Source organism: Rhodamnia argentea, chromosome 5 (genome assembly GCF_020921035.1).
Source record: "Rhodamnia argentea isolate NSW1041297 chromosome 5, ASM2092103v1, whole genome shotgun sequence".
Lineage (NCBI taxonomy): Eukaryota > Viridiplantae > Streptophyta > Magnoliopsida > Myrtales > Myrtaceae > Rhodamnia > Rhodamnia argentea.
This window is the reverse complement of record NC_063154.1, coordinates 4,818,049-4,841,655: the sequence shown is the minus strand read 5'-3', so window position 1 is coordinate 4,841,655 and position 23,607 is coordinate 4,818,049. Positions and strand designations below refer to the sequence as shown.

Sequence of the window (23,607 nt, the reverse complement as noted above, 5' to 3'; positions counted from 1 at the left end):
TCAGGATGATCCCATGTTGGTTCTATGAAAATATGACGCAGATTGCTCCACTGCTATGACATTTATAGATTGAAACTTCACTCTCAATTTCACTGTTTCCTTTTCTAGATATTTTTGAATCAAGATGAAAATGTTGAACTACTGACCCATGTGCCTCAGGATTCTAAGAATCAACAAATGATGTGTACTCTAGTAGAGTTAAATGCTTGTGATCTTGAATCAAAGTAACCACAAGAAGCCTTGCATTGAGATTAGAATATGTCTTCTTAATCCTGCTGTGATGAGCCTCAACCTCTCTAGCAATCATTCCTCAGCTGTAATACCTTTACAAATTATACAGTCTATTTGATTCGATTATGGTAAAAAATAATAGGAAGAAAGTTAGTCAAATCTTGATAAAATGCAAGCAATAGCTGATCAAATGGAAGTTGCTTGACAATGATCCAACAAAATCAAACGGCTTTCTTAGCAGAGACTTCCTCTCTTAGGGCTTTCATGGCGTAAGCCCGAGTTTAAGAGCTTGAATGGCGGAGACTCTCGTCTTGAACGACTTTGCCAAGATCCTGTCTTGATACCGGTGGTAAAAACAATCGGAGGAACTGACATGGTTCCAGCACTCGCGCTTCCTGATGCAGAAATGGCTATCGCGAAGTCCATCTCATTAGCATTGTACTGGAATAGAACCAGCCCCGTTAGGGAATATGAACATGTTGCCTGCTTGGAGCGTCTGAGTGAACAACTTGTTGGTCGTGACGACACATCCGACCTCAATGGATCTGTATACGAGAACCAAGATCTCAGACACATGGGAATGTGTGCGCGAAGGTTTGACATAGCCAGCCGAGTACTCGAGCACTGCCAAGGAAATGCTCTGCCTGCTCAGAGCTGGGAACTCCAGGGCAGTTGCTATTGTTACTTTAGTTGCTGTTGGTGGATCTGACGGAAAGATAGCTCTCATGCCCTTGAAAGTGAAGAAGTTTCCATAAACGGCAGCGACATTCAGCACGACATACCAATCTTAAGATCATCTTGTAAACTCACAAGAAGATCCACAAAATGAATCAGATGTTCAAAACCAAGGACAGACTACAGCACTACCAGTTGGTAAATATTAGATGGGACACAGGTTCTACAGGGAGTTGCATAGAGATCACTCTTTTGCCGGTTCGAATCCAGAAAGCTGCAGGCTTCAAGAGTTGAAAACTATTGGGCAGCTCTTTTGGGGAAAAAAAGGCATGTTAGCTTGTGAAGTTCATTTCCGCCATTTCAGGGGGGCTCCATCTCAAATGATATATACTGCAAGAACCTGGAAATTTTTTCCCCTTTGCGACAGTTTGTGTTGTTAAGCCATTAATTTGTATTAAAAAGATAACATCATGTCTCCATTTGGAGTTAAGGTCTATTTATTTCATGTTCAAGAGCAATAGACACTGTTGATGAGGCCTTATAAACTTCAAACCACTTGTATAGTAGGGTAATCACATAGCAAATTCTACATTAACCAATCCAATGCGAACAAAAGAAAAAAACAACAGTTGATACTGATCAAATGAAGCAGCTTTAGTTTCATTACTTATTCGATGAAACATTCGAAAGAAAGAGAATGAATTTAGTAGTATTTTCGCCTTCCTCTCTTAGGCCTTGGATGGTATGAGCCCACGTTTGAGAGTGTGAATGGTGGAAACGGTCGTCTTGAATGACTTGGCCAAGATCTTGCTGTTGATGCTGGTGGAGAACACAGTTGTAGGAAGCGAGACAGTTCCAGCGCTAGCGCTGCCAAATCCAGAAAGGGCTACTGCATAATCTGATGCATTAGCATTGTACTGGAAGTGAACCAGTCCTTTGGGAAAGATGAACATGTCACCGGCCTGAAGGGTCTGAGTGAAGAGCTTGTTGGTCGTGTCAACAAATCCAACCTCCAGTGATCCATAAGCAAGGAATAGGAGCTCGGATGCACGAGGATGCGTGTGTGGCGGGTTGACTGAGCCGGCCGAGAACTCAAGAACTGCCATCGAGACACTCTGCCCAATAAGAGCCGGGAACTCTGCTGCGCTCGCTTTAGTTACGTTGAAAGCTGTAGGAGTATCCACCGGAATAAGAGATCTCATGCCGGTAAATGTGAAGAAGTTTCCATCTGGAGTAACGTTCTGTGGGACTAGGAAATCTGTTAAGATGTCCGGATCACTAGCGCTCGCCATCTGGAAGACGGACAAAGCGAGGACGAACGCCACAAAAAATCTGTGCTTGAGGACTAACGAGGCCATGGTAAGAAATTGGTGGTGACTGATAGAGCTTCTGTGCTATTTGTTCTGATGAGTTAGCTTGAATGATAAAATTTCAACCTAGAACATCTATTTATAGGGTTAGCTGAGAAAGGACAAGAGACTGAACTGCAAGCTGGAGAGATGGCTACTGTCTTGGACATCACAACGCCCTCGTAAAAACTTTACAAGATATTGTTTACTTCGTGCATATCCGCCAGAGCATAATGCTGGTATATGTCGATGATAAGCATACTACTATGATGGACCATAGGCATGGCGACGGAATCACGGGTTTTACAAGTTTTCCTGGATAGTTCGTGGTACTTTAACCATTATAGTGAACAAGGCCAAAGAAAACTAAGTTGCTTGAATTAATTCGACTTGTTTCTTCACGACTGCTGAATCTCTTGAACACTGACTTTAGTTTCGCTCGGCACACGGGAAAAAGGAAAAAGAATTCCTAGAAGTGCACTAATAACAGGTTTCTGATTGTAGCCAGCTTGCAGCATTGTTCTTGTTGTTTGGCCACTTATTTCAGTCTCTCTGTTCGGTAATACCCAATAGTGCAATGCAGCATCTCCTCTCTCTGTTTATTCAACTTGTGACCTCTTCAGAACTTCTTCCATTTCTGGATGCTACATGAGTGGACTACTACAGATATAATGAGAGCGGCAAGACCTAACGAGCAAATCGTCGCAGCCAACAAGGCAAAACATGTAGATAGATAATCAACTAATGCAATTCATAGGAGACTCAAAACGGATGGACCGTAATGGATTAACCAAAAGCAAGAGCAATGAGTAAGCTCCTTTATGTAAGCTAGAAAAGCGCTTTGAACGTGTTAGAAACCTTAACAAGAAGGACATTGTTTCGCCGGCAGTTATCATCATCAGTAGTTGCAGAATGACCCCCTATTCGAGCTCTTGCTGCTTTGACCACCGCTCTCTCAAATTCTCTTGCTCATGTAACGTGTATTGTATCTAGCAATATCACCTAGATGGTGATTTTAAACAATTTGAAATTAATTGCGGAGTTTAAACAAGTTAAGGCAGGATCTGAATAGATTCAGTAACAGATTCAAAACTAAGATGTGCAATGGACTAAACACAATAAAGAGAGTTTAGAGTAAGAGAGAATTATATGCAAAGTTTATAGTGGTTTGGCTTAGATAAGTCTACGTCCACTCTCCCACGCCGACAATTGATTGGCTGGATTCCACTAGATGAATAGTTGAAAGGTTATGAGTGATATAACACTTTTCACTCTTACAGAATTTTTCAAAGATTATGAGTGATATAACATTTTTCACTCTTACAGAATTTTTCAAAGATAACGTATACGGCTCTCAAGAACAAGTATATGAATCTGAAAAACTCGAGCACTTTGAAATTCTAAGTCTTGATATCTCTCTAATCGATAACCATGATCTTCCTTTTATACTCCTTCACCTCCAAACCGGCCGTTGGATAGGTCTTCAAAGGATCGCTCTTCAATCGTTGATTAGACGCTATCAATGTTGATTAGAAGAGACTATATCTAGAAAGATTTGGTAGCCATTGGAGTAGAGTCCGAACCATCCAGATTCAATCGCCCATACAACTAAATCCCCAGTTTCCATAAGTAAAGTTTATTCAATTATGAAAGCTTTCTTGTCCCATGGAGGTAATATCCAATCAAGGATACTCTCCAATCTGTTTGGAAAATAATTCTGTCAATCAAAGATTATAGACTTTTACAAATAACACGGCCAAATCGGAAACCCGCCAAACATGGATCTTCATAATCCGAACAAAAATATTACGTAATCTAAATATAATTCATAAGCGGTCTTCAGAAGTAGAAGAAACTTTTTGAATCTGATCAGACTAGAACGATGACTGTGAGCCTGAATAAAGCCCTTGCTAATGTTTCACATAAGTCTTCTTCAATAAAGATTGAATCTCCATAAGCGATATCTCACTCCATCTAAATAATAAGATTCAACTGTTTTATAAGTGTTGACACCTAAATTTTGATTTCCAGAAATTCATAAAATGAGAATTGATTATAGTTCTCACAAAAAAAAATTCCTCATACATTGTATATTTATTTCTCATCAATCGTGCATATTTTTGCATTCGAAGTCGAGGTGAGTCAATTGAGTTTAATTTTGGCGGGCGATTGGAGCGGATTTAATTTGGAAAATTTTAACTTAGGCATAGGGGTGTGCTGAATTAATTAAGCTAATTGAACTTAACTTCAAGCCAATTTTATTTCGTTCAAGCTTAATTATTCAAATAAGGCTTTTAGTTCAATGTCCGTTATTTAGAAAAGCCTCAGTTGAGTTCAAGAATGTGAGATGAGCCCATGGGTTGATTAGAAAATTCGAATGAGGCATTACAAAGGCTGGCTGAAATTCCATGATGGGTTCGGTCCTTAATTTGACTCCAAATTAGCCAATTATGATCACTTAATCAAGTGAAGCCCCCAATTAATTAACCATTAATCATCTAGAACCCAATTAAGCCTAAAGTTGCATTCTAAACCCACAAAAGAGGCCATTTTCAGCCATTTCTTTCATCACTACCCCTTTTGGCCGAGATTCATAGAGTCCTAGTGGATTAGGACTATTCAAAGTTCAAATAATTCAAGAGTTCTAATGATTTGGGGATTCTATCTAGCTAGAGTTTTATCGGATTCGGAAACCTAAATTTAATGGTTCATAATAAATCCTACTCTAGCTAGGATTGATAATTTGACGGTTCAAGACTAATTCTACTCCAACTAGGATTGTTGAATTGAAGCTTTATATACACGAGAACTTGGCTCACATAAGAGGTTTCGGAAAAAGATTACGAAGAGAGAGAGAGAGAGAGAGGTGGATTCAATCCGTCCTCAGCCGAAGCACCTACACCGACGGTACTCTTTTACCACAGGTGGGTGATGGGCGCTTGAGGCTACCCCAATCCTTGCTCGTGCCATCATTCTTGCCCCTACTGGTGGTCCCCGTGGAAGCCTTGTTGTCCTAATTGGTGGCTAATCCCATCACCAGCCGTGTCCACTTGGGTTGCAATCCCCATCACTGCGCCATCTACTCTTCATTCAACTGAAGTGCTGACCATCATCCTTGCCTCATCTTGACGCCACGAAGTGCTGTTGTTTTCTCGTCTTTGAAGGATTTGTGAGCTGCCGCAAATAGCCAGGACAAGAATCCTGTCATAGCCTTTTGCGCCACTGTTCTAGCCACAAATTGAGGTCGATCAGCCCCTGTTTCACCAATTTTTGAAGGTCTAACTTTGTTCCTACTTGTGTTAGGCTGTTTGGAGTATTTTGGCAACAAATCGAGCTCAAAAAGTGCTAGTTTTGGACGAAACTCTCAATGCGTGCTGCAAATTCAGCTTGAAAAATGGTAAATCTCTCAACTTTTTTATTGCAATTCGTGCTCATTTACTTGGAAGCCTGCATATATGTCTCAATACCTTGATGAACATATTTGATTTGCAATTAAAAATTAAGAAGTTCAAGCTTTTCCTATCAAATTCGTGCTAGAACCGAAAATTGATATTTGTTGTGCAAAAAAATCTGACCTTTTTGAGTAAATTCGGTTTAATCATTGAAATTGCTTGAATAATCTAGAGAATTGATGTAGTTTGGTTGGAAAAACTCCTTTCTCAAAGCTAAAATTGTTTGTCATTTTTCTATGATCTAAATCGAATTGGAAAAGGTTGAATTTTTGGTGAATTGGATAATGATTTTCGGCACACTTGTCATAGTTGCCTGAATTGCTCTATGCTCGTGGATGATCCGTGCTTTGAATTTTATCTAGGGTTAGTTAATCGACATTATCCTTGGTTATTTGATATTATCTCTACGTTGTGGATGAGGTTTTTTTTAGCCTAAACTTTGTCTAATCTTTGAAGACGTTTGAATTGGATAATATCAGATTTGCTATGGATAATTTCTGATCTTGGATGTTATTTCTAATATGTGATTTGATGAGAATGCTTATCCATGATTGATATGATCTATCTTGTAATTTTTTTATAGTGCTTGATTGTTAGAGATAAGATTTGTGCTTGATTGGATGTTTATCTTAAATTTTGAGAATTATCCAAAACAATTTTTCCAAACATTAAAGATAATTTCTCAAATTAAAAGTGGATCAAGGTTTTTTTTAGATGAGGAAAGGTGGACCCCAATGCCATATTTTTGGCCACCCCTCTCATATTTTCGAAAATCCAAAAAAAATGACTCATTTTTATTTTATTTTTGTCATGCTGTTTGTTTTTTTATTGTTGTAAAGTTTGCACAATTTTAAACAAACATGCCCGTAATATATGCTCACATGTGCCTAGACCCTTCCAAAAAATTAAATCACACGCCTTAGCCATGATCTCATGGAATGAGATGGTGATTTAGTACAAAACTTCGTGTTCTTTCCCTTTGGCAAAAGGGACGTTGTTGTTTTATATCCTTATCCACATGCTGGCTCGAATCTTCGAGGATGTAGCAAATAAAATCTTGCTCTAACCTAGATCTTTGGGAATGAGAGGATTTTTGGAAAAATCGAAAATTAAAAGGTATATTATGGGCATTTTTGTTTGTTTTTTTCAAATTTTCGATTGCTTTTGAGTGCTTTTATTTATCCGAAAAAAATACAAAAAAAATCATCTTTTGGGTGCATAACATATGGTCTCATATTACATTTTTTTTTCCAAAAAATCAAAATCATTCAAATCAATCGATCAATCGAAAAAAAGGATTTTTCATGAAAGTTAGTACTAAAAGGGCATTAATTTTCTAAATTAATGTAACCAAGTCCCCAAACTCACTTTCTCTGATTCGTACAAATAAAATAGTTCTCCTGCTATTTTATGTAGGTTTATAATTAATCTACCGTAAATGATTAGTGGCGGCTCCAATTAAATAATTTTTCGTGAATTGAACCTAAGTTGCGATTTGATAGGACTTGGGAGAGTCCGAGTTAGGTTGGTTAATTTAATTAACCTAATAATCCATTAGCCTAAATTTTAGGTCGCGACAATAAGTAAATATGTGACGATTTCGTCTTGAGTTGAACATCAGGTTTAGAACAATATAAGCTTTTTCATTCACGTGTCATACCTGCAATAAAGTGTTTGAAATCATTAACCAGATTCTTTCTTAAGAAGGATAGTTTTCTCAAAATCAAAATATTCAGAGGAAGGTATTCTCAACAATGTGAGTGACTGCATTGCGAAGAAGGGAAGCCTCCTTCTCATGCCTGCAGCAGAAGGACAAAAGCAGAAGCAGAGGCACCGAACCAACTACTTCGGATTCCTTAACACTGATCTTCTTATGCAACTCGCCATCTGCCAAAAGCACAAAAAGAACAGAAATTTTCATTTTGCATCAAGCTGAACGGCATGATGGAGTTCTCCTTATGGCTGCTAAAATCATCCAATACACAATTAGTGGGAGTCATCTAAAGTTGAAGTCTTCCGAGATCCATATCCAGTAGCACTTCATCTAGTCAGCACAATGAGCAAGCAAGTCTAAGTATTTTGTCACATAGACTAGCAAGCCGTATTGGAAGTGAATATAGATTCAATTCAACATGAGGGTCTATGCTTTAACTTCTTGATAAGCTAGGGGCACAAACGTGGGGACGGGCCATTAATTTTTTTTTTAGGTACTTTGAGTTCGTGCAGCAGAAAAAAATGGCCCTAGGCTTCCAAGGAAACACAAGACTGAACCTTCAACGAGAGTCCAAACAATCCAGAAACTCTGCGAGTGCATATGTGACAGTAAACAAAGTGCAGGGTTTCATATATAAATAACCAAATTGGACATTTTCGTTCCGGTCTCATTGAAAGAATCATTTGCATGATGCACATGATTCAGAAGAGTAATTCACGCGACGAAGATACTAACACGAATGGCGTCTATATCATTGGGGCCAACAAATGCAATGTTTCATCAATTTCCACGAAAAATCAACCAGATTAGAGAACCAAACAGCGGCGCTGTCGATCAGTTGACAAAACACGGACGTCGGACACCACGGTGGCACATAAAGACCGCTCCTCAACTGACTCAAATCCTAAAATGCCGTAAGCTTCGAGAGTTGAAAACTGCTCGACAAGTATGCCCATTCATGAACAGGGGAAGTTGGCCCAAAAGCCATGAATTTAGCTGGGCAGCTCTTTGAAATGAGAAGACCATGTAGCTTGTGAGGTTTATTTCCACCACTCCATGAAGGCTTCATCTCAAAGGATACTTGGATGCGCACTCCAAGAGAAATAGTTCTTTTTGCCATTTTCCTAAGTCTGACATCAATGTGTTGTTAAGCCATTGCTTCGTACTTAGAAGATAACATCATGTCTCCATTGGGAGATAAGGTCTACGTATTTCGAGTCAAGGAGCAATGGAACGCCACAGAATCGCGCAAAGCTGTTGCTCGCTGGCCTCATCAATTTCAAATCGCTTGTTTAGTAGGGTAATGACAGAAAAATTTTACATTAAGCAATGCAATGTGAGCAACAGAAAAGTCAGTTTAGACTGACCAAATGAAACGTCAATCAGAAGACAAATGAATCGACTTTATTACTACTTTGTGCTCCTCTCTTAGGCCTCCAATGAATTATTGGACAACGATGCCGACTCTGTTTGACATACCGTTTTCGTTCTAGCATAATGCCATGCTTGGAGAATAATGTGACCAGAGGAAGCTTAAGCATGAAAACAAATGCTTGCTAGATGTAAGATATGCTGCGAAGTACTCTTATGCCATTATAACTTCCAATTAGGCTTGTCAAACGGTGGGTCGAATTTGATTTTGATCGGGTTGAAGATAATTCATACTCGGATCAAGACCTATACCGAAGACCCAATTCTTAGTAATTTTTTTAATCTTAAATTGTTACCTCCCAAGAATGGGCGACTCCATGGACCGGCTCATCGAGCCAATGATGGAGCTCAGATGCACGGCTCAGGTCTTGAGCTAGGAGTTGGCGCGAGACACAAGCAACATGGAGACGTGGGGTGAGCGTCGCGCTAATAAACAGAGCTCGGCCAACAGCTCGGCGTAATGACTTTGCCATGGAGTCGGGTACTTGGGCATGGCCTGTTACCCTGGCCCAGCCTTTGTGGACCCAACCTTTATGGGACTAGACTAGACAAAGCCCGGGTCTGCCTTGATGGACCCAAGCGACATGGTCAGGAATCCGGGCATAGGCACCCAAGTCTCCGGCTGAGCGTCAAGGGACCCGGCCGGGCCAGGTATCCATGGACTTGACCGCTCACACCGCCATCTTGGGCTGGCCTCAAGGGACCTAGGCCCAGCCACTATGGACTTAGGCCCGACTATCGAGGAAACTGACCCGGACCCGGACATGTCGTTACCCTACATCATGTCTCCTTGGGGAGATACGGTCTACATTTCAAGTTCGGGAACAATAAAAGGCCACAGAATTGTGCAGAAGCCTCATCAACTTCAAATCGCTTGTTTAGTAGGGTAACGTAGGAAATTCTACATTAAGCAACACGATGTGAACGAAAAAAAGGTAGTTTAATCGGATCAAATGGAACGTATAATGAAATATTTAGTCAGAATATTACGAATCAACATTATTATGTTGCTCCTCTCTTAGGCCTTGGGTGGTGCAAGCCCGAGTTTGAGAGCTTCAACGCTGGAGACATTCGTCTTGAATGACTTGACCAAGATCCCGCTGTCAATGCCAGTGGTGAATACACTTGCAGGAAGCGAGACGGTTCCGGCATTCGCGCTACCAAATGCGGAAATAGCTATAGCGAAGTCCGTCGCATTAGCATTATACTGTTAGTGAACCAGTCCTTTCGAAAATATAAACATGTCCCCAGATTGGAGAGTCTGTGTGAAGAGCTTGCTGGTTGTGTCGACGACTCCGACTTCAAGAGATCCATACAGGAGGAAGAGGAGCTCAGAAGCACGGGGATGCGTGTGTGGTGGGTTGACTGAGCTGGCCGAGTACTCAAGAAAAGCCATTGAGACACTCTGGCCGTTAAGAGCCGAGAATTCTGCCGCGCTCACTTTCGTCACTTTGAAAGCTGTAGGAAGATCCAGCGACATAAGAGCTCTCATGCCGGTGAAGGTGAAGAAGTTCCCGTCCACAGCTGTGACGTTCGGCGTCCAGATTGCCCGCGCTTGTCACTTGGAAGACGGACAGAGTAAGGACTAATGCAGTGAAGAACTCATGGCTGAAGGCAGGCAGAGGCCATGGTAAAACTTTAAGGTGCAGGGGAAGATATTTGTATTGTGGATGTCAAAAGATAGAATTCTAATGCTGATTTGGGATGTGACTGTAAACTACAACCGAAGCTGGAGAGACGGCTATATCGTCTTTTGCAAACTCCATTGTCCTCATGAACTTCCCAAAGATATGGAGTGTAATGTGTATCATTGGACAACAATGTGAACTTTGTTTTACCTACCGTTTTCGTTCAAGCTTAGTGCCGGGCTCGGAGGATAATATGACCTGAAGAAGCAAAAGCATGAAAAATATACTTTGCTAAATGTAACATAAGCTGAGACGTACTCAAATGCCATTATAACTCGAAAGCAACACTCCGCCTGGCAGCTAAAGGTTTCAGGGGTGAGGTCATTGGATTAGGAGATCAGAGGTTCGTCCTCCCCGCGAGATGGGGAATGAACTCGCGGAGTATGCTTATAGATCAAGTAGTACGAAAAAATCATAGCTCTACCCTTTCATGAGTCGTGTATGGATATAGCCAGTTATGAATGAATTTTCATAACCAAACAGAGTAAAGACTGTTGTGCAAGAATTTCCAAGCATCAGGCATTGCAACCTGCATGACATACAGCTCTAGATCCTCCAGTCATGCATCAGCGGGATGAAGATGACAGAATATGTTTCACGCGAAACAGAAAAAGCATAAATTTGAATCAAAGACTGTGCCATTTTCCCCTCGGCTAAAGCCAAAAGATAGTGAGGAGCATATGGCAAATCATCTCTTCCGATGCATAGACAAAATAAAGGGATGCAATCCTGATTCCTGACACATGATTTTCAAAGAGAAGCAAATGCAAACCGACTAGCAACCAGCTTAAGCATTAGAAGCTCACAAAAACAGTATCACTGTTAGGAGACTAGATCAGATATTAACAAGAGGATTATTCTGTACAGGAAGCGACTCCCAGGACAAGTTTATTTTGCATACTCATTATTCGCCTGCGAACACCCTCGCTTCATCAGTAGTTAAAGATCGACCTCTCAAGCAGTATGAACCCCTTCAGGTTTCTGCAAAAGGGCAAAAGAAGAGGCAGATAAGAGAGAATATAAAATCCTTGAACATTCCTCAAAAACCTTTTTATCAACATAGAGCACTGCCAGCAATAAGAACAGGGTTGGTTCAGGTTTGCATCATCCAAATGATTCAAATTGTATTATTCCATCTGAGTCATCTACTAAGTTACTGGACTTCAAGGTGTGGATGGGTATGTCCAAGTAAGTGTTCAATCTGGCCTTGAGTCTGTGATTCGTGATCAATAACAATCTATCTACCGTATCCAATTTGCAAACAATTCTAAATTTGGGACAAGATAGCTGGAAACTTGCTCCAACCCAATGACCCACAGAGAATCGTGATATGAATTGCATGCGGTTCTAGACTCGATTCTAAGAAGGACCTCCAGCTTTGAGACTGAGAAGGCCATGAGCTCCTCCTATACAGAGGAGTATTAGCAGCTTCAGGCTATCCATATCAAGTAGCCACAGAAAGACAACACCATCTGATGTTTTACTCGACTAACCATGAAACAGGCATCTCAATCTCACCAGACAAATCATTTGCAGAGTCTTCGTAGTTCCGGGAATGTCGCGAAGGATAGGACCGAGTGCAGTTCAAAGACCATCCCTCGAAATGACGGATTATATATATAGGACAATCACTATTGACTCTTCCTCTATTCTTTTTTTTGTCTTTGTTTTTTGAATTTTGTATGTCTGTGGAATAGAAGGTGCCAAGGATCCTTTAGACATGTACCTGCTCAGCAGCCTCTTTCTCTTTCTCTTTCTCTTTCTCCGCCTTCTCTTTCTCGGCCTTCCTTCTCTGTTTCTCCATCCTCTCCCTCTCCATTTTCTTTCAGAGACCAACAAGAATTCATCAGAGTAAAGCCGGAGCAACATGTATCGGGCTCCACGAATGAGAATCCCGATTTGAATTGAATAAGGAAATCGCTAGAGAACAAAAACCACAATCGAGATGCTAGCAGCGGAATCATTCATCGATTCATCCCTAGAATCAACTGATCTTTAGATTCTTCATACGCAACACGCGCGCAATCACAACCGGCGAAGCTAAGCTCAAATAGGAAAGGAAAGGGACCTGGATATAGACGTTCTCAGCTGCGCGTTCCTCCTCGCTCAGGATCCTTCCATCGCCCGAGCTCAGGTACCTCGCCGCTCCTCGAGATGAGTCCATGAACCGAGTCAAGCTCGCTCGCCTCGCCGCTGCTCTCATGGCCATCTTCTTCACTCCCTTTATGGCGACTCCCTTTCAGCTTCCGCTCCGCGCGTTGCTCAAGGCAGACTCTACAAGCGCGGTATTATATTGCTCGGATATCGGGTCGAGCTTAAACGGGTTTGGGCCGAATCCGGGTCGTCAGCCGAAACCGATTCTCGAAAAACCGGAGCGAAATTCCTGGTGGCGCTGCAAGAAAGCTCGCGAGCGTGTGCGGAAGTACGGTATTACCCTCCTCGACAGGTGGTTCCGCTTTCGTGGGGCTGGGGGTTTCGGTCAATCCGGCTGAATGGATAGGTACGACAGGGTGAACTATTGAACTAATGTGTAAATAGTTTTGCCGTTATCCGGATAAGAGAGAACTTGAGGGAGGGCCAAAAATGTAAATCAGTCTAAATCACGGGGGCATCGTGGGCCTTTTATGGTATGGGTTTGGCCCCACTGCAAATGGATCCTCCATTTTCTGACCCGTTAGATTTCTCCCCGAACCGGATCCAAGGCACGCAGAACACGACAGCCGCAGAAGAGTGAACTTTCGTTCAATTATCGCGCTCTCTAAAGACGCCATCAGTTCCGACCAAAAAATAAAAAAAAGACGCCATCAGCTCGTTCCTGGCGGGAAAGAGGAGGGGAGGCGACGCCGGAGCGGGAACATGGGATCCGAAACTCCGCTTCCGAAATGGGCTTCGAAACCTTGCATCATGGGCATCGACGAAGCTGGCCGGGGCCCTGTTCTGGGTTCGTCCTCTTCGTCGTTTTTGTTTTTTTTTTTCTTGCAAATTTCTGTGATTCTGGTTCGATGGTCTGGTGTTTTTCTGCGCTGATGCGTTGCGTCGGCAGGTCCCATGGTGTACGGGTGCTTGTACTGTGCTCAATCGTATCAGAAGACGCTCTCCACGCTGAACTTCGCAGGTTTTTGATTGCTTGAAATGCTTCCTTTTCATGGTTCTTCTCCTTTCCTGATGAAGGCATTGGCCGTGATGTGAAATGGTTGATATAGATTGAGTTTGCTTTTCCCCGAAAAGACGATTGTTTTGATTTTTCTAAGAATAATTTGAAAAAAAAAATTGAGTTTGGGTGGAGTGAAAGTCTCTTTTTATGTCGGATTAATGTATCATCTGGTTCAAAATCGTTTCTACTGGTAAAGTGGACGACGTGATTTTCGAAATTGTTAATGAGGTGGTCACCTTCAGTGTAAGTTACTCGATGTCTCATCGATTTTTAGTAACGCCCACATAGATGTATACCATTGCTTAATTTTCTCTTTTTCGATCTATTTTGTCCTGACATGCGAGAGGTCTCTCATTGGTAGGTTATCAGGTTGGATTTGGTTGAGATTTTTGAAAGATTGAATCAAGAAGATTTTCTTAACAATGTTGACAACTTGACTTTTATAAGTAAGAAACATGAGTACGAGACGAGGTCACTCCTTACCACGGCAAGACGTATGGATGTTTGAAATTGTTCAGGCATGGCCATACCTTTGAATTTTCATAGAATATGGACACATTTCATAGTTTTTGTCGTCAATTTTTTTTTGCCGGTTCAAATTCCCTCGATTTAGTTGCAGTTGTTTCATGCTTTACTTTCTTTATAGTTTATGGTTTCATTCTGATGACAAAATCTTAGTACATACCATCTAAACTTTGATAGTTAAAATTACTAATTTCACGTTCATTGATCTTCTCAACTTCTTTTCTTTTTTTCATTTTATTGCCTTAGAAACTTGATTTTGAGTATTGGCTGAATGAGCTTTTGGGTACCAGTTGTTGAACTTTGATCACGAAATATATTTGGTGGAGAGATGTTAGCTCTATGAAACACTTATTCCATCTTGGACTATGCTTGAACAAAACTCGTAAAGACAGTTTTCTCATGAATACTTTATCATCCGTTAGCTCATGGAAGAACTTTCTTGCTTGATGCAGCGATAATTTCTGAGATTACTTAGCCACAAATAATGGAAAATCTTCTTTAGCATGATGGTTTCTAATTTAACTGGTCTACATTACTTTTTGGTAAACCGGCAGATTCGAAGACATTAAAAGAAGAGAAGAGGGAGGAATTATTTGAAAATCTAAAGGCTGATGAATCAATTGGCTGGGCTGTTGATGTCATAGACCCACGAGAGCTTTCATCTAAAATGCTAAGGAAGTAAGCTTGCTATATATATGATTCATTCATTCTCTTTCACAGCAATCTGCTATAAATGAGGGACTTGAATATTTTGATCTGTGGCAGAAATAAAATCAATCTCAATGAAATATCACATGACTCTGCAATAGGACTCGTCTCCAGGGTGCTCAATATGGGCGTTCTTCTAACTGAGGTAAATTCTTCAGAAGCGTTTTCCTTCCAACATCAACGTGCTTATAGTGATCAGTCCTTATTGTATAAAAGTTCGGTGAGCATGTGACTATCTGGATAGCGAAATTTCAAAATCATCAGTCCAGCCAAATTATTTATTATCAGGAGTTGAGGACTAAAGAGAGAATAAGTGGGAAAATACAAAGAAAGAAAAAAAAAGTATCTGGAAAGATACTGGCAATTCATGATTCTACTGGGAAAGAAAATATCTATAATTTCGTGAGATTAGTTTGCAAATTGGTACAGGGAGTTAGTTATGTGGGTTTTTATGCTTGAGCGTCTTTCACCATATTCCCTTTAATTTTGAAAATGCTAGAATTTATGCTCCATTGCCTTGATTTCCTCGTTATACTTGTGTTTCCAAAAATAAGTGAGAGATGTTCCACCATCAGTCCCTAAAATTGAACCATCATCATGCAGAATTATCCAGGAACAAAATTTCAGTAGAAAAAAAATAGGGGCGCTGTTCTGCTGGATGATCATTGCTGAACATAATTACAATCGCAACTGAACATGAACTGTTCATTTAAAAGGTACCAATTAGCTTGTAAATTGTGAAACTTCATTAAGGTGGTTCTCCAGAACAATTATAAAGTCACCCCAGTCCACTGGCTCTGGACCACCGAATGTTAAGCTTACACATGACCTTTACTTAAAAAAACTTGCTTTAAGGAAACATGCCACATGGGGTTCAAGAGTGTAAAAGTGCTGTTCTTTTTAGTGGCTTTTGCTTTGAATGCTTCTAAGCAACGGTCATAGGTTCTCCTTTGTGATGTAGAAGCCCATGCAATCTATCCTCACTTCATTAGTGGGAATTCAGATTCTTCGAAGCATGGTAGTGTAAAACTAAATCAAAGCGACTAACTGACCATGATGTGACATTTTCATGAAGCTTATAACTGCATGCTTTCAGGTTTATGTGGACACAGTTGGAGATGCTGAAAAATATAGAGTAAAGCTTTCTGAAAGATTTCAAGGGGTCAAATTTGTGGTTGCAAAGAAGGCCGATAGTCTTTATCCAGTTGTTAGTGGAGCAAGCATAGTCGCAAAAGTGAGTAACTTGATTTAAATAAGAATTTGTCAAATCAGGGCTTATCTCAAGCCGTTTGATGCATCATTTCTCCTTTTTTCTTTTAATGCATGAAGGTCACGCGAGACAGAGCCTTGCACGGATGGGTCCTTGAGGAAACAGCTGAAAACATGCACAAGGAGTTTGGTTCCGGATATCCTGGAGGTAAAGAGAAAGACAGGCTCTCTTTACTGATCTAAATATGAAATGTTTGTTCTTCTCTGAAACTTCATGCTCAAGATGGACTTCTCTGAGAGTTCTGCTTGCCGTTGGTTTGTCGCAGACCCCGAAACGAAGGCATGGTTGGAACAACACAAACACGCGGTTTTTGGGTTCCCAAGTCTCGTCCGCTTCAGTTGGGGTACATGCACGGCATACTACAAGAACTTTGTTGAAGTCGTGTGGTGAGTCTGTGCTCTGCCTGCACTCCCTCATCAACTCCTTATGCATCTAGCCGTCTGGATCTTCTAGGCACTGTTTCCTTTCTGAAACCAATGAACAACTACAATGCTGAATATTTGCAAAATAACTTATGATTTGGGGTGGATGCCCAATTTTTAAGACCACTAGGACCATCGTAATTGGATAAATTAGCCAAATTTCTTATACAATACTTGACCCCACAGCAGGGATCCATACTGCTGACTCCATTCAGTGAAAAAAGACTTGAGTAGCTCTTCTTGTTTTCTGTCAGTATTTGTGTAGGACTTAGGTACTCAAGTCTTCTCTGTCAGTTAAGTAACTGCAATTATGAAAACCACTAAGCATTACATCTGCTATTCCTATAGACCATGAGAATAGAAATGCACAGCCGCGATGCTCAAACTGTCATATTTCAACCCCCCCAAACAGGGAATCTGATCAGTTGGATGAAGATAATTTCGACGGAAGTAGTGGCAAGAAACAGGTGAAGCTGAGCAGTCTCGGCTTTACATCGAAGAGGAAGATAGAAGAGACAGAATCAAGTGGCAGAGGTCGCTGCAAATTCTTTCAAAGCCGGAAACTCCAGCAACTCACTCACTTCTGAGAAAGGCTGGTGACTATCGCGAGGACAATGGAGGTTCCTTTGTTTAGATGTGCTTATTTTTCAGCGGCGAGTCAACTTAAAGAGTAAGAAAGCATTGTTTCCTAAACTATGCGTTCTCTCTTGCAGCAAGGTGTGGTTCCTCGTCAAGATTCATAAATCCGGAAGCTTGACTCGTTGCGCCGAGAATGAATTCTCCAGGGGATCCTTATTCAACTGTAGCTTAAAGGGTCAATTCTCTTCATGGAAGTTCAAGAGATTAGCATTCTAAGCTGAAAACCAATTTGCCTCGAAGAGGAACAGGCGGTGTAACACTTATGATTGGATCTCCAGGAGACCTAGTGTTCAACAGTGTCCTGAACATAATAACGGTTGTGGTTGTTGTATTGGGATTGAGTTTTTGATGGAATTGAGCGCTGCTTTCTTTCTGCAGCTTCCACTTTGGAACTTGATTGTAGGACATCGACTTTCTCAAAAAATTTGATCCTTATGGCTTCTTCATTTGGCTGACAATGTCTAGCTAAAATGCATGTAGAATTGTGTTTCAGAAATTCTTCAGCCTATTATTATAATCGAAAAAAGGGGAAAAAAAAAAAAAGAAATTTCTTCGGCTTTATATGTTCGACATGTTTTGCAAATCTAGCTTCTTGAGAGATAGACAACATGAGAGGTGTTATAGATTTGCTTGGTCAAAGATTTGCAGTTACTAAACATATACTCTAGTGCATCGAATCCCCGTGCATCAGGCCACGGCCCACTCGACAAGACGACGAGATGCACCTAAGCCCAGTCCACAGAGCTTAAACGAGGCTTGTTTAGGCCCAGTGCTCAGAGTTGGGCCCAAAGGCTCAGGCCCAGCCCGCTTTCCTGTCGAGCAGAAACCCTATCCTTCCTACCTTTCCCGTATAAACTAAGAAATCCACCGCTCTTCTTCCTCCAAGCTACCACCGCCGACAGCTCACGCCGCACGCTTTCCTCCGATCCCAACCCGTGAAACTAGCTCTGGTTCACCATGGTAAGAACAAGTGTGATGATGCAATCTTCCGTACTTCGTAATGCATGAGTTCACGACGTCGAAGCATTTTTCGCGGGGAAAAGAATTAGTTGTCGTGTTCGTTTCCGAGTATATATCAATCTTCCGATGCGCCGAGTGTTTTTTCTCGTGTTCCCCAACAGCTTGCAGTTTTGATTTGATGTGTTCGCTGACGTTGTTGGGTTCACGGGTGTTTTTGTAGGCACCGAAGAAGGATAAGGCTCCTCCCCCGTCTTCGAAGCCGGCTAAATCTGGAGGCGGCAAGCAAAAGAAGAAGGTCGATTTTCTTTCTTTTTTCTATCTGGGGATTCGTGCTCTGAGCTCATTCGTTTCAGCTGGGTTTTAGGGTTTCTGCTATGCGCATTGGGTGTCTGTGATTTGAGTGTAGGGCGGTAAATTGGGCTTTGTGTTGCTTGTTCCTCTGAAGGATCTCATCATGGGCGTTGTCCTAACTTATCATCATTGCCTCTCAATTTACTTACAAGGACCGAACTTTTGATGCCGTTTAACTGCGAGCACGTGTCTTATATGCAGCACTCGGTATTTTCAGTTGTTTAGTTCACTGCTGAGGGAGAGAAGGATTGTGTGATATTTGTTCTGTTTGGGTCACCAGTGAGGTTGGACCAGTTCTGCATTCTGGGGCTTCTATTATATGCGCAAATCTGATCAATGACTGAAGTTTTCAGCTCTTATATTGTTAATCAAAATGCAGGGCTGCTAGTTTTCCATAGCAAAGTGAGGATAGCTTCTGCTAGTTAAACACAGAATATCTGGGGTTTTACGGCATCCCTTATGTGTCGATTATGATTGATGAATGTACCTTTTTTCTTGTAAAGGAGTTAAGAGTACTTTTTACATATTTGCCTGAGTCTTTACGTAGTTTGGCTTCAGCTTCAGGCGGTAGTTGTTACTGGATGTCTGTGTGTGACCTTGTGAGATCATTTCGTGCAGAAATGGAGCAAAGGAAAGCAAAAGGAGAAGGTAAACAACATGGTACTCTTTGATCAGGCAACGTATGACAAACTTGTCAGTGAAGTTCCCAAGTACAAGCTTATCACTCCTTCCATCTTATCAGACAGATTGAGGGTATGCTTACATCAGCCGTCTTGTTTATTCTATGCCTCATTTACCTCTGCATCTTTCACTATGGTAGTAGATTTATTTATTTATTTATTTTGCACCACTGCTCCTTTGATTTGTTGCTCAATGGCTTAGAAAAAAGGCTTCCTCTGTTTAAGTGTATATGCTTTGCTAGGAATATATTGGACATTAGTAGCAGTAAATTTTTGTTGTTGGTATTGAGCCTTGGAGCTGCTTGATATACTTGAGCACAAGTTCTGCTCAAGTCGTTTGTGCCATACCCTTTTGCAAGGATGTTGATTGACAATGTTTAACCAATATCCTATTGGGCGATTATATACTCTGTTGGCCCACATGTCTGCAATGCAATCTAATCTGCTCTTTGGCTAAATGCTTCTCCCTGTGGATGATTAGTCATTGGGGATTGAATCCTCTTCCTTCGCCTTGTCATCATCATTTCTCTCTTTTAGATATGTTGCTCCTGGCTTTTGTTTGTTGCAATCATTGGTTACAGCCAGGTAGACTATGACTAGTTTATTCTTGTGTTGATGGATCGCTTGCCACGATGAACTTGTGAAGTGTATATTACATGTATGATGTTAGTCATTAACATCTCAATGTTCTGGCATTCGTCCATTACAGGTCAATGGTTCACTGGCACGTAGAGCAATCAAGGACTTAATGGCAAGAGGTCTTATTAGGATGATATCAGCTCATGCCAGCCAGCAGATCTACACAAGGGCTACCAACACCTAATATAGGAACATTGCCTTGAAAGTTTCATGTTTTTTTTTTTTTCTCTTTCTTTTAGCTTCCCATTATCGGAGCTGACTGAGGGGGAAGTTTTGCTTTTGCATTGAAGTTTTTGATTGTTGCTTCAGTAGCATACATTTGAGCTCTTGTTTTTAGTTAGGGGGTTGAGCGATTATTGCTTCATTTCCCTGTGCTGGAATGATATTCTATCAACCAGTCGGACATCCAATTTGAGGCATCTCTGCGGCTTTTCTGGATCTCACAATTGGTCAAGAGAAACAATGTGGGCAGAAGAAATTATTCTGATAACTTTCGATCTTGAAATGTCCGACGTTTCTTATTTCGGCTGAATGATGCATCACCAAAGAGATGGATATCTTGTTCCATTACATGCTTCATGCATGGTCTATATTTTACTTTCTTAAACCACTTTTATTATCTTACCTGCATTGTTGCATGCATTAGCTTTTTAACAATCAAATGCCTACACTCTTAACATCCTCACTAGTGTTACAACTGCTGGAAGCTTAATTCCGTTTGAATGAACGAAATGTTCTGTGCTCTATCGTCGTATTTAAGAGCTGTGGTCTTTGCATTTTCATCCGGTCCTGTGCAGTTGTGGAGCTCGTGAAGTTATACTTCCAGAAAGGTGCATTTGCGGAGTACATTATTTGGATAATTATATGCACATGAGATACATTTCATTTACAACCAGGTATGTTATTTGGTAACTACAGTTAAATATGTTTCGTTGGTTGATGCTTTGGGTTCGGATTGCTAAAAACATACCCCGAGCGAGTTGAATATGAAAGGCGGCGCTTATGGCTTCGGAATCACTCTGTTGGAGTCGATCACTGGCCTCTCTGCAGTATAACAAAGGGTGATGCTCAGATTTGCATAAATGACAGGCTCACGATCCATCCGATAATTTCAGAGCAATTTCTGCATTGGATTAGCTCGGAAAAGCAAATCATGTGGCCATGGCGTACATTTCACTCGACCCAATGCAGATTGAATTCAAGAACCGGGCAACGAGTTGAAAGCCGTCCGATAAATTCGAGTATGCAACTGAGATTTTGGCCGATCTCGAAAATACCCGCTGTCATTGTACAGATCCCGAGCAAGGTCGTATTAGACGAGTCCCGCAAGCTTTGAAGAGAGCTCTCTATCAGATCTCTATGTCCCAAAATGATCTCCGGTTGCATGCTCTATGCCCCCATTTACTTTTCTGGAACTGAAGTTCATGTTCAACTGAGTCATATTCTTGTATGATGTCTTCATTTTCAACTGTCAAATTTCCACCTTTAGTAATCTCAAAGGGAGTATTTTCCGATACTATGAGGATTTATACAACCAATCCGTGCTTCGGAAAGTGAAACCCGTAGTAGGTAAGAAAGAATCAAGAAGAACTTAGGGTCCGTTTGTTTCGCACACAATGAATGGTTTGAAAATCATTTTTCCAAGTTGGATTGGTTATATCGAAAATGTTTTTCGTTCATTCAGTTTGTGAGCAATGTAAACGTACCATTTTCAGGAAAAATGATTTTCAGAACGTGAGTTTCCCGCGAAACAAACGGACTCTTATTGTAAGGACCCTTTGCATTGGATTAAGAGAACCACATGCAACTAATTATCGGCATCGTGCTTGGATTCTCTGTCGACCGCGTCGTCTGAACAACTATGCACACAGTAGATTCGTAGGTTCTTATGGTCCGATGATTATTCCCAGTATTCGCCCGCTTTGCTTACCTCAAATCCAGTACGCAGTCGACTTGCCTAGCTAACTTCAACTTGATTGCTACTTAACCGAGAGCGAACCGATAGCACTCCATTATAGTTCACAAAGTAGCAAGCTACATATCTTTATTGATATCCGACGCCGGACTCGATCATCGGGAAACATGAAGACATATGGAAACACAAACCTGACGAAGCCCTTCTCGAGTTAGTTTTCATTCGACGTCCGTGACGAGCCTTCTGGTCCGTGCAGAAAATCTGGTTTGCTCGAACGATCCAAGGCCCGGGTCGATCGGCTCTTCTCCCTAAGCTTGATGACCTTTTGCATGGCTTCCGCGAGTCTCGCCGCGTGATGACCAGAACCGCGGTTACATGTTTCGTCCCGTCCTTTGGTCATGTCGGAGGAAGACGGCATCCATTGATCTTCAAGGAGCTCACACTTGTGAAGCTTCACGTACTTCATTTCGGTCTCTGAGTTCTTCTTTTTGTTCTGCTTTTGTCAATGGCTTCAGATTCATGGAAAGACACAGAATAGGTCGAGGACTAGATATAACACTAACTAAGCATGGGACCGTCCGTGCCATGGACGGATTAGATCTAATAAAAAATTTGTGTAAACATGAGAGTTTGAAAAGCTCCGACTTGTCCAATAGCAATAGGACAATCAAGTTATTGCAAATAGATATCCACATAAATTATATACTGATTAAATGACAACCGATCATGTCTTAAATAGAACCTATAGAAATTACCATCTCAAATTTTATTTTCAAATTTCTTATTGCAATATAATAATTAAGATATGTAAGTTTAATCACTTCGACAGTGATTGTTTGTATCGCTTGAAATAAATAGTCACTGGGATGTTTTCGTTAACAACAACAGTTTATATCCAAACGTTTTCATGGACGGTGAAAATGCTTTTCGTAAGCGATACAAGCAATCATCTTTAAGAAAATACATTTTTCAACTCATTTATCTTTCGTAAAATTATACAGAGCCAACCTTTCTAAACGCCATCTAAAAAATTTTCCCTTTTTTTTTATTTTTTATTTTGGTTGGATGAGAGGATGAAGCTAAGAGACAGAGGACACCAGTTAGGACAACCAACCTCCGGGAAGCAATTGGAAATCAATAATGAAGGGCTCAATTTCTGTGAATTGGCGTGGCTTCCAAGTTGAAAGTTTAGGAATATTCTGCGATCAGGAAACGGATTTTATTTAGGAGGATTTCTCCACAGCTGTTGTTTTGGTCACCCAAGTGCACCAAATTCCCTACCTGTCTCCGCACACCAGCTACCGACTAATGGGAAAAACTCCCACCACTGCTATTGCATCTAAGCTTTCCTTGCGTGAACCAACTCGAATGGACCGAGATATTATCATAAGGTCATCAGAATACATGTCTCTCTCGTTCGACAAGCCAACTTCAGCAGGAAACACGAAAGATAACGAAACTCTAGAGCCCCGAGTTTTAGGGGTGATTGGTTTCCGGTCTAGTCCGATCTCACCCCAAAACCGGGGACTGGATTGGAGGTTCCCGAAACCAGACTAGAACAAACCGACTAGTCCAGTTCCCGCGAGATTCAGTGGAACTGATTTCATGTGCTTGAAACACATATTCACATTTTAAATGTGTAAAAATATCCATAATAATTAAGAGTTTAAATTATTTTTTGAAGATTTTTAAGAAATAAAATGAAAAAAATTAGCTGGTCTAGTCCGGACGGGCAATTCCACGCTTGGAACCGGGAACCAAACCGATAATTACCGTTTTCAATTTTATGGAACCGGGAACTAGA

General features: G+C 41.1%; 5 protein-coding genes and 2 pseudogenes across 8 annotated transcripts in view; 2 read left to right on the top strand and 5 right to left on the bottom strand.

The window, feature by feature from the left end:
- The window catches only part of LOC115749848, a 469,397-nt gene that overhangs the window by 51,015 nt on the left and 394,775 nt on the right, over nt 1-23,607 (bottom strand). The window lies entirely within an intron of this gene.
- LOC115754800 lies at nt 494-1,570 on the bottom strand (annotated as a pseudogene).
- LOC115754809 (germin-like protein 9-3) lies at nt 1,635-2,292 on the bottom strand. The gene has a single exon (XM_030693983.2). The coding sequence runs from the start codon at nt 2,262-2,264 to the stop codon at nt 1,635-1,637; it is 630 nt and encodes a 209-aa protein (XP_030549843.1). The 5' UTR covers nt 2,265-2,292.
- On the bottom strand, nt 9,679-10,525 carry LOC115754819 (annotated as a pseudogene).
- Nucleotides 11,222-12,948, bottom strand: LOC115754897 (uncharacterized protein At2g27730, mitochondrial-like). The gene is made up of 4 exons (XM_030694079.2): nt 12,847-12,948; nt 12,609-12,755; nt 12,267-12,362; nt 11,222-11,521 (listed from the first exon to the last, which is right to left on the bottom strand). Exons 2-4 carry the CDS (start codon nt 12,747-12,749, stop codon nt 11,495-11,497), a joined length of 264 nt encoding a protein of 87 aa, XP_030549939.1. The 5' UTR covers nt 12,750-12,755; nt 12,847-12,948; the 3' UTR covers nt 11,222-11,494.
- Nucleotides 13,137-17,716, top strand: LOC115752811 (ribonuclease H2 subunit A). Of its 4 annotated transcripts, none has more exons than XM_030691209.2 (10): nt 13,137-13,300; nt 13,336-13,481; nt 13,584-13,655; nt 14,774-14,897; nt 14,985-15,072; nt 16,024-16,161; nt 16,257-16,344; nt 16,463-16,583; nt 17,032-17,239; nt 17,333-17,716. In XM_030691209.2, exons 2-9 carry the CDS (start codon nt 13,397-13,399, stop codon nt 17,204-17,206), a joined length of 891 nt encoding a protein of 296 aa, XP_030547069.1. In that variant the 5' UTR covers nt 13,137-13,300; nt 13,336-13,396; the 3' UTR covers nt 17,207-17,239; nt 17,333-17,716. The 4 variants fall into 4 exon arrangements, with proteins under 4 accessions (XP_030547069.1, XP_030547060.1, XP_048135105.1 ...); XM_030691200.2 differs by having other exon boundaries at nt 13,138-13,300; nt 17,032-17,248; XM_048279148.1 differs by having other exon boundaries at nt 13,139-13,300; nt 13,341-13,481; nt 17,032-17,716.
- On the top strand, nt 18,065-20,393 carry LOC115752830 (40S ribosomal protein S25-2-like). The gene is made up of 4 exons (XM_030691219.2): nt 18,065-18,218; nt 18,439-18,513; nt 19,188-19,322; nt 19,959-20,393. The coding sequence occupies exons 1-4, from the start codon at nt 18,216-18,218 to the stop codon at nt 20,070-20,072; spliced, it is 327 nt and encodes a 108-aa protein (XP_030547079.1). The 5' UTR covers nt 18,065-18,215; the 3' UTR covers nt 20,073-20,393.

Excerpts from the sequence above, each read along its gene's own strand:
- LOC115754809 (XM_030693983.2), bottom strand. The coding sequence starts at position 2,264 with ATGGCCTCGTTAGTCCTCAAGCACAGATTTTTTGTGGCGTTCGTCCTC.
- LOC115754897 (XM_030694079.2), bottom strand. The coding sequence starts at position 12,749 with ATGGCCATGAGAGCAGCGGCGAGGCGAGCGAGCTTGACTCGGTTCATG. Across the intron at positions 12,363-12,608 it reads CTGAGAACGTCTATATCCAG|AAAATGGAGAGGGAGAGGAT; the intron begins GTCCCTTTCCTT and ends GGTCTCTGAAAG. Across the intron at positions 11,522-12,266 it reads AGAAAGAGGCTGCTGAGCAG|AAACCTGAAGGGGTTCATAC; the intron begins GTACATGTCTAA and ends GCCCTTTTGCAG.
- LOC115752811 (XM_030691209.2), top strand. The coding sequence starts at position 13,397 with ATGGGATCCGAAACTCCGCTTCCGAAATGGGCTTCGAAACCTTGCATC. Across the intron at positions 14,898-14,984 it reads TCATCTAAAATGCTAAGGAA|AAATAAAATCAATCTCAATG; the intron begins GTAAGCTTGCTA and ends GATCTGTGGCAG. Across the intron at positions 16,584-17,031 it reads AACTTTGTTGAAGTCGTGTG|GGAATCTGATCAGTTGGATG; the intron begins GTGAGTCTGTGC and ends CCCCCCAAACAG.
- LOC115752830 (XM_030691219.2), top strand. Across the intron at positions 18,514-19,187 it reads GCGGCAAGCAAAAGAAGAAG|AAATGGAGCAAAGGAAAGCA; the intron begins GTCGATTTTCTT and ends CATTTCGTGCAG. Across the intron at positions 19,323-19,958 it reads TCTTATCAGACAGATTGAGG|GTCAATGGTTCACTGGCACG; the intron begins GTATGCTTACAT and ends CGTCCATTACAG.